Source organism: Crotalus tigris, unplaced genomic scaffold, assembly GCF_016545835.1.
Source record: "Crotalus tigris isolate CLP2741 ecotype Arizona unplaced genomic scaffold, ASM1654583v1 scf7180000017601.7605149639:7615979, whole genome shotgun sequence".
Classification (NCBI taxonomy): domain Eukaryota; kingdom Metazoa; phylum Chordata; class Lepidosauria; order Squamata; family Viperidae; genus Crotalus; species Crotalus tigris.
In genome coordinates, this window is record NW_024096505.1 from 3290061 (window position 1) to 3299633 (window position 9573).

General features: G+C 35.0%; 1 protein-coding gene across 3 annotated transcripts; it reads left to right on the top strand.

The window, feature by feature from the left end:
- The first annotated feature begins 5085 nt into the window (after window positions 1–5085).
- LOC120320094 (lebercilin-like protein) lies at window positions 5086–9368 on the top strand. 3 transcript variants are annotated; one of them, XM_039369552.1, is made up of 3 exons: window positions 5086–5640; window positions 7925–8030; window positions 8336–9368. In XM_039369552.1, the coding sequence occupies exons 2-3, from the start codon at window positions 8027–8029 to the stop codon at window positions 8926–8928; spliced, it is 597 nt and encodes a 198-aa protein (XP_039225486.1). In that variant the 5' UTR covers window positions 5086–5640; window positions 7925–8026; the 3' UTR covers window positions 8929–9368. The 3 variants fall into 3 exon arrangements, 2 of the variants coding, with proteins under 2 accessions (XP_039225486.1, XP_039225492.1); XR_005559906.1 differs by lacking the exon at window positions 7925–8030; XM_039369558.1 differs by lacking the exon at window positions 5086–5640 and having other exon boundaries at window positions 7222–8030.
- The last annotated feature ends 205 nt before the right edge of the window (window positions 9369–9573 follow it).

Here is a 9573-nt window from a genome sequence, read left to right on the forward strand (position 1 = left end):
GTACCAGGAACCTGGAGCCTAGGCACGATGTCACTCTCAGTCATTATCACAGAGGTAGGCAGGAGCTAGCTCACTTTTGGAGCCTTGGAGACGTGGCAGGGGAGGCTTGCATCGCCTGGTCACAGCGCAAGCCATGGGACAGTTGGCAGTGGAGGTGGAGATGGCAGATGCTGCTGGACAGGTGATCTGCAGAGGGAAGAGGGGTGGCCAAGACCGAAGAAAATTCCTCCAGAGGTGCATGTGGCTCTCGCACAGCATTCCTCCCTGGCTCTGAAACGGCAGGAAAGGTGACCGAGCCTCCCCCACACATGCTCCATAGCATGGCAGTCTGGCTCAGAAGGGGATTGAAACCGAAAGGCAGGTGGGCAGAATAGGCAGGTTGCCAAGAAAGGAGTGGCCTGACTGCAGGGACCCTGAGATGCACGGCTGCAGGGCATGTGGGCAGCTCCACCTGCCTCTCCTCACCTCGTGGCGGCAGCACCAATGAAATCTGGATGGAGTGTCTTGACTAGGGCTTAATTTTTGGGGTAGGGCTTATATTAGGGGCATGCATGAAAATCAGGCTAGGGCTCTTTTTCAGAATAGATCTTATTTTTTGGAAAACACAGTATATACTTTGTTAAAGTCATAACTATTTTGTATCAATATATTTGGAAGGACCTTTAAGGTCAAATTGAATTAATGGTTTATGAATTGTAAAAATTTATAAAAAACCTGATAAAAAAACTTCACAGTTCCAGGAAAAAAGCATATGTATCCTTCAGGAAGAATTTGGCCAAATTATGCATTAGCAAAGAATTAAAATACAGATAAATAAAATGAGATACTGGGGGGAGTTATGCAGTGAAATGTATCATCTCTGAAGATCTGACATTAATACAATAAACTATATTATCAACATCAATTTAATAATGCATTTGTTTAGGAAAGAGAACGAGAACTAAGCATAACAGATATTTATGCAGAAGAGATGCGGAAACGTCAGCCAGAGAAAGGTGATTCCTCTTCTTCTCCAAAAGGTAGCACAGAGTTTGTTTCAGATTTTATTGTGAAATAAAAATATGATAATTCTTTTGACTCATCAAAAAATATTTCAAATCCTGGTTTAGTTTGCAGCAAAGTATTAGTCACAGGCAAATTATATATATGTCAAATTTATATAGCGTACCTGCCCATCACACTAGAACTACCTATAGTACAACATCCCAGTATAGCTATTTGCATTAGTATCTAATAAAATACAATACAAGTCATATGAAAGCATAAGAATTAAATCACTTCAAACATGCCAGTAAAATATCACTTGCCTTTCACTGATGTCAGTCATGAATGTGTCGTGTTTATTTATTTATTTTTGACTTTTCATAGTTGTTAAAATCAGCCAAGCAATACGAGGAAAGATCAGCCTAAAACCCAGGACTCTTGGGAAGCGTGAACCTGAAGGAAGTCGAATGACCTTCCACGAGGTATGGAATAGCTGAACAAGCCTTTTATGGTTCTTAACTTCTGATTGTTTGTAAGTTTTGGTTCTGCTGATTTGCCATCTTCTTGTAACATGCATCTTCTACTCTTTTTTTTTTTTTTTTTTTTTGCAGAAAATCTATTACTATGTTATAAACATAACTTTGTTGCCAAAAAGGAAGCTCAGGGATGCAATTTGAAAATTTCTTATTGCATTAATAGGAAATTCTTGGGATAGTTAAGAAAATGTTTTAAGACATGGGATAATGTGTGGATTGTGATAATATTTTATACTGATCCATGGTTTGATTCTGGTTTGCTGAAGAAATAATGTCTAGTTCGCCCAAAATGCCAAAAGGACAACCATAAAAAAAGTCAAAGCAATTCTCCAAACAAAGCCATTTCTGATTCACTTGCATGCCCAGTGAGGAAGTTCAGGGAAGGTTTTGGCCTAGCTGCCATCTTTTTGAGGAAGTGGCACGCTGCAAGTTCTGAGTCTATTATGTTATGTCCTGGGCAGGAGGCTGCAGAAGGCCCGGGCAGACCATGTGATTGCCTGGGTCTAGACAGGCTGTCTCCAGCCTTGTGAGCATGTGCAAGGTGGGAGACTAGCCCTGCATTGATTGGCTGATGCTGTCCCTGCAAGGGAAGTATAAAAGAGCCAGCGCCATTTTGTTTGCTGTTCTGCTCTGTTAGTGAGCTCAACAAAGAAGTTGTGTTTTGTTACTCCTGCCTCGCTTCGATGTCTCTGATTCTAAACCAGAACATATTAACTGTTGGAAATTCCTTAAAATATGGATTTGGCAACAGACATGGTGATCCTACAGAAATAGGAACTGGAAATGACTATATTATAGGTAGGATTTTAAATGAACTCTCCAAAGCCTTTGATTATATTTGTCGTTTTTAATGGCTTATAATAGCTTTGACTGAATTTTGTGTGTTGCCCAGTCACATGCACGAGAAGGACAGCTTTATAAATATATTAAAGAAATAAATAAAATATAACAGCAGTACTCTTCCTCTCTCTTTCCTGGCTATTCTTATTGTGCTAGGAATGGTTGCTTCTTTCCTCCCTTAATAACTTTGTCCTTCTTTTGAGCAGGGTCTTGGGGACTCTGTTTATAAAGGTAGTCAGAGTGATATCTATATACTATTAAAGCTCTCTGGTTTGTCTCTGTGTAAGCTTTAAATGGTCAAAACTGTGTCATACAGCAATCATTTTTAAACCAAGATACCTAAAATGGGCTTATTTACACTGCAAAATCTGGAACCCATGGCTTCTGTGGAATTGAAGTTAGGCAAAATTTATATACCATTTTATGACATAAAATTATCATAAGACATATTAGGACATAATACAAAATGTCACAAAATATTTCCTTTGGTCAAATGCTGATCTTTGACCATGCTATATAGTTCAACATTTCAATACCTCCATGAATTTTTAACAACTTTTCTAGTGAAGACAGTACATTAGGAGCTCTGTTATGTTCAAGGCATTGAAGAAAGTGGTAAGGTGATATCTCTGAAAAAATGACCCAATGGCTTATGGATTCTCTGGCATTAACTGTATAGGACAAGGAAGTTCTCATTTCAAGTCCATCTTCACTCACAATGCCTTAGGCAACTTTGGTATTTAGTGACTATCAAATCAAATCAAATTAATAACCTGGATTGGAGAAAATATGGAAGTTTTGAAGAAAAAGTGAGATATACATCTAAGAAATAAATAAAATAAAACTTTAATTTATTTATATTTCCCTAACTTGGATTATCATTTTAATCTATGTTAATGCAATATTGGGAGAGTTTAGATAGATACAGTACTTTATTAGACAGAGTAAAATGAAACGAAGGATGAGGACTATAGATAAGTCTGCAGTTGATATGGAAGAGAGGCTACTAATGGAGATGTAATGACACTTTATCACTTACACAGGTAAAAGGTAACATGCATTTATAGCTATATGCTTTTTTCTGTGACCTTTCAGGAATTGAAAGCCAACGCAGGTGTGGAAGCATTATACATCATTGGTAAAAAAACTGAGCTTCAAACAGGAGTTCATCTCCCTGAAATATCACCAGCGGACATTTCAAACAGGACATTCATGGGTAAAAACCATAGTTCACTATAAATATTGAACTGTAAAGATAATAGAACATACCTTTTCCTTAAGGATTCAAACATAGTGGCCTCATGCTTTGTTTAAAACTGCTCTGTGTTGCTGTGAACAATGTCTATTTTTCAGAAGAAATCCAGAATTTGGCATGTTTCTTGGAGAAATTATTTAAACTGAAAGCGCCAATTTAAATAATTTGTGACGCTTGATAGAATAATGTGCTTTTGTTACTGTTGTTTGTCTAAGTGATAATGCATATTCCTAAATAGTTATTGTTGAAATAACGTTTTTTGCAGGATTACAAAGTGAAGAGAATGGCTCAAGGGTAGAAAAAAACATCCAGGATGAAAACAGAGAAAGGCAGAAGAGCAGGAGAGAAAGGCAAGGGTTGGACTTATTCAAAGAAGAGTTTAATGAATTAAAGGCTGGACCATCATTTTTTTCTATAAATCATGTTATGTCCCAAGTAAACAATTTGGAAGATCTTGCAATGGAAAAACAGGAAAACAAAGAAGATAAGGAAGCAAAAGAAGAAAATTTGCATCAGGGATATCCCTCAACTGATCCCTTAAGCAACCCAAGGATCTTTTTAGGAGATTATGAGCCCTCATTTACCAAATTTCAAAATGAGAGACCAAAAAACAACCCTTCACCTCCTGTTGAAGAAAACAGGCCGAAGATTCCACCAGAAAAGAAAAGGCTTCTGTTGGAAAAACTATTTGGTCGAAACCGCATTTTAAATAACAAATGATGGCTGGGATTCCAGTCAAGCGGATAGATATTAGATAATAATCAGAGAATATTAGAACTAGGACATATTAGAGTGTAGATAGAGGATAGTATTAGAACTAGGATATATTAGATAGTAGGTATTAGATAGTATTAGAACTAAGTGATATTAGCTAGTAGATATTAGTATTAGAACTAGGATATATTAGATAGTGGATATTAGCATTAGAATATATTATATAGTAGATATTATATAGTGTTAAAACTAATCAATATTAGGTATTACTAGTGTTAGAATGAAGATAGATAGTAGATAATAGAATTAAGTGATATTAGCTAGTAGATATTAGTATTAGAACTAGGATATATTACATAGTGGATATTAGTATTAGAATATATTATAGATAGTAGTTATTAGATAATATGAAGACTAGGAGATATTAGAAGTTTCTATAGTTACTATTGCAATAAGCATCACAAAAAACTTTTGTTAATTTTTTGCACATTTTTATAAAACATATATTAAAGGAATTTTGAAAAAGATGTTTTATGACATGCTTATCAATCAAATCTTATCAAATAAGAATTTCTTGAAGCATCTTTCTTTCCTACTTGAAATGAATAAAGGAGAATATTTTTTGCAGCTTATAGTCAGTGATGCTGTTTCACCACACGAGGGAGCCCAAAACTGTAATCTAATTATATTTACTAGACCAATTGGATTTAATGTTATAAACTTAATTTTAAAATTTTAGCTATGTTTTAGGGCAATGGTTACACATAAAAGAAATGAAAGAAGATTATCAGGAGAAGCTGAGCTTTCAAGTGCTTTTTTGGATGAATATATAAAAACAAATGAAGTAATTCAGGCAATGGGAACAAAGCTTGAACTGTACTCTAACCATTGAGCCATGGTGACACAGTGGTGTCGCAGGATTAATGTTCTCTCATGCCATGCTGTCATTTTACAAATGAGTTAAATGGTGTATTTTGCAGCAAAAAGTGTAAGTCACAGGCAAATTTATTTATATATATGTCAAATTTATATAGCATATCTGCCCATCACACTAGAACTACCTATAGTTTAACATCCCATTATAGCTATTTGTATTAGTATCTAGTAAAATGCAATAAAAGCAATATGAAAGCGTGAAAATTAAATCACTTCAAACATGTTAGTAAAATATCACTTGAATGTGTCATGTTTATTTATTTTTGATGTTTCATAGTTGTTAAAGTCAGCAAAGCAATCCAGGGAAATATCAGCCTGAAACCCAGAACTCTTCGGAAGCGTGAGCCTGAAGGAAGTCCGCTGAGCTTCCACGAGGTATGAAACAGCTGAAAAATCCTTTTATCATTCTTAACTTCTGATGATTTGTAAGTTTTGGTTCCGCTGATAATTTCCCTCTTGTAACATGAATCTTCTACTCTTTTTTTGCAGACAATTTATTACTATGTTACAAACGTAATTTTGTTTTCAGAAAGGAAGCTCAGGGATGCAACTTGAAAATTTCTTATTGTATTAATAGGAAATTCTTGGGATAATGTGTGGATTGTGATACTATTTTATACTGATCCATGTTTTGATCCTGGTTTGCTGAAGAAATAATGTCTAGTTCGCTCAAAATGCCAAAAGGACAACCATAAAAAAATTCAAAGCAATTCTCCAAATAAAGCTATTTCTGATTCACTTGCATGCCCAGTGAGGAAGTTCAGGGAAGGTTTTGGCCTAGCTGCCATCTTTTTGAGGTAGCTTAGCTGCCATCTTTTTGATTCTGTATCATGTAACCCTGAGCATAGCATGTAGATCTGTATGTTAGAATGTTTGGCATTTATTGGGTGAAGTGCTGTCTCCGTAAGAGATGGCTTATGGGTAATGTAGTTTTAGCTGTTAACAGGTCTGTGGGAGGAGTTATTGAGCTCTTTACAGGATATCCTGGCCATGTGCCAGTTTGGAATGCCTTTATCTGAGATAAGCATGGGACCACCAGAGCAGGGCTTTTCAACCTTTTCATCCATTGTACCCCCCCAAAGGAAAAAAGTGATGAAGTACAGGTAGCCTTGGACTTTTCTAGGATGGTCGCGTACCACCTGCCAGGTGCCAATGTACCACAGGTGGTACCTGTACCACTGGTTGAAAAGCCCTGCACCAGAGGACTCAGATGGTCTCATTCCACGTTAGAAATTGGTGTGGAGGGAGTATTAATTTCTTACCTATAAGGATGAACAGATGTATAATATCCAGAAGCAACAACCATAACTGCAAGTATTTCTGAATAAAATGTCTGTTTTATAATCATTCTTATTGAGTTATCTATATGATCTGGAATTACAAAGCAACTTAACTCTGGATCAGAACAGGGAGGCTTCACGTTCTGAGTCTATTAACTGTTGGAAATCCCTTAAATATGGTTTTGTCAGTGGACTTGGTGATCCTACAGAAATAGGGAACTGGAAATGACTATATTATAGGTAGGATTTTAAATGAACTCTCCAAAGCCTTTGATTATATTTGTAGTTTTTAAATGTTTTTAATGGCTTATAATAGCTTTGACTGAATTTTGTGTGTTGCCCAGTCACATGCATGAGACGGATAGCTTTATAAATATGTTAAACAAATAAATAAAATATAACAGCAGTACTCTTCCTCTCTCTTTCCTGACTATTCTTATTGTGCTAGGAATGGTTGCTTCTTTTCTCCCTTAATAACTTTGTCCTTCTTTTGAGCTGGGTCTTGGGGACTCTGTTGATACAGATAGAGTGATATCTGTATACTATTAAAACTCTCTAGTTTGTGTAAACTTTAAATAGGCAAAACAGTATGTCGTAGGGCAATCATTTTTAAACCAAGATACCTGAAATGGGCTTATTTACACTGCAAAATCTGGAACCCATGACTTCTGTGGAATTGAAGTTAGGCAAAATTTATATACCATTTTATAATATAAAATTATCATAAGACATATTAGGACATAGTACAAAATATCACAAAATATTTCTTTTGGTCAAATGCTGATCTTTGACCATGCTATATAGTTCAACATTTCAATATCTCCATGAATTTTTAACAACTTTTCTAGTGAAGACAGTACATTAGAAGCTCTGTTATTGTTCAAGGCATTGAAGAAAATGGTAAGGTGATATCTCTGAAAAAATGACCCAATGGCTTGTGGATTCTCTGGCATTAACTGTATAGGACAAGGAAGTTCTCGTTTTAAGTCCATCTTCACTCACAATACCTTAGGCAACTTTGGTATTTAGTGACTATCAATCAAATCAAATCAAATTAATAACCTGGATTGGAGGAAATATGGAAGTCTTGAAGAAAAAGTGAGATATATATCTAAGAAATAAATAAAATAAAACTTTTATTTATTTATGTTTCCCTAACTTGGATTATCATTTTAATCTATGTTAATGCAATATTGGGAGAGTTTGGATAGATACTTTATTAGACAGAGTAAAATGAAACGAAGGATGAGGACTATAGATCAGTCTGCAATTGATGTCGAAGGGAGGCTACTAATGGAGATTTAATGACATTTTATCACTTACACAGCTAACAGGTAACATACATTTATAGATCTATGCTTTTTTCTGTGACCTTTCAGGAATTGAAAGCCAACGTAGATGTGGAAACATATATCATTGGTAAAAAAAATTGAACCTGAAAGAGGAGTTCATTCCCCTGAAACATTTTAAACAGGACATTCATGGGTAAAAACCATAGTTGACTATAAATATTGAACTGTAAAAAATCACAGAACATACCTTTTGCTTAAGGATTCAAACTTAATGGCATAATGCTTTGTTTTAAACTGCTCTATGTTACTGTGAATTATGTCTATTCTTCAGAAGAAATCCAGAATTTGGCATGTTTCTTGGAGAAATTATTTAAACTGAAAGCGCCAATTTAAATAATTTGTGACGCTTGATAGAATAATGTGCTTTTGTTACTGTTGTTTGTCTAAGTGATAATGCATATTCCTAAATAGTTACTGTTGAAATAACATTTTTTACAGGATTACAAAGTGAAGAGAATGGCTCAAGGGTAGAAAAAAACATCCAGGATGAAAACAGAGAAAGGCAGAAGAGCAGGAGAGAAAGGCAAGGGTTGGACTTATTCAAAGAAGAGTTTAATGAATTAAAGGCTGGACCATCATTTTTTTCTATAAGTCATGTTATGCCCAAAGTAAACAATTTTGAAGTTGCAATGGAAAAACAGGAAAACAAAGAAGATAAGGAAGCAAAAGAAGTTGTTTCTGATGAAGTAATAACAGCAATACCATGGCATAGACCATCTACCTTGAAAAAACACTATGTATTTACAGAAGCCACTGAAAATTTGCATCCGGGATATCCCTCAACTGGTCCCTTAGTCAAACCAAGGATGCCATGCAGTGGAAGACCAAGAAACCGGCAACAGGGTGAATTAACCCACTTTTTGGAAGATCCTGTCACCAATTATGAGCCCTCATTTGCTAAATTTCCAAACAAAAGACCAAAGGACAAGACTTTAACTCCCGGTGAAGAAACCACACCGAAGATACCGCCAGAAAAGAAAAGGCTTCTGTTGGAAAAACTTTTTGGTTCAAATAGCATAGTTAGCAAATGATGGCTTGTGTTATGTTATTCCTATCAAGCGGATAGATATTAGATAATAGAGATCAGAGAGTATTAGAACTAGGACATATTACATAGTAGATAGAGGATAGTATTAGAACTAGGATATATAAGATAACAGATATTAGATAGTATTAGAACTAAGCGATATTAGATAGTAGATATTAGTATTAGAACTAGGATATATTATAATAGTGGATATTAGTATTAGAACTAGGATATATTACATAGTGGATATTAGTACTAGAATTAGGACATATTAGATAGTAGATATTAGTTAGAATTAGAACTAAGCAATATTAGGTATTAGATATTAGAGTTAGAATTAGAATATATTAGATAATAGATATTAGATAATATAAAAACTAGGAGATATTAGAAGTTTCTGTAGTTACTGTTGTAATAAGCATCACAAAAGAACTATTTTGTGAACGTTTTGCACATTTTTAATAAAACATACAAAAAGGAATTTTGAAAAAGATGTTTTATGACTTATGCTCATCAAATTGTACTTCTAAACAAGATTTCCTTGAAGCCTCTTTCTTTCCTATTTGAAATGAATAAAGGAGAATATTTCTTTGCTGTTTATAATCAATAGTGGCATTTCACCACACGAGGGAGCCAGCGTCTGTAATCT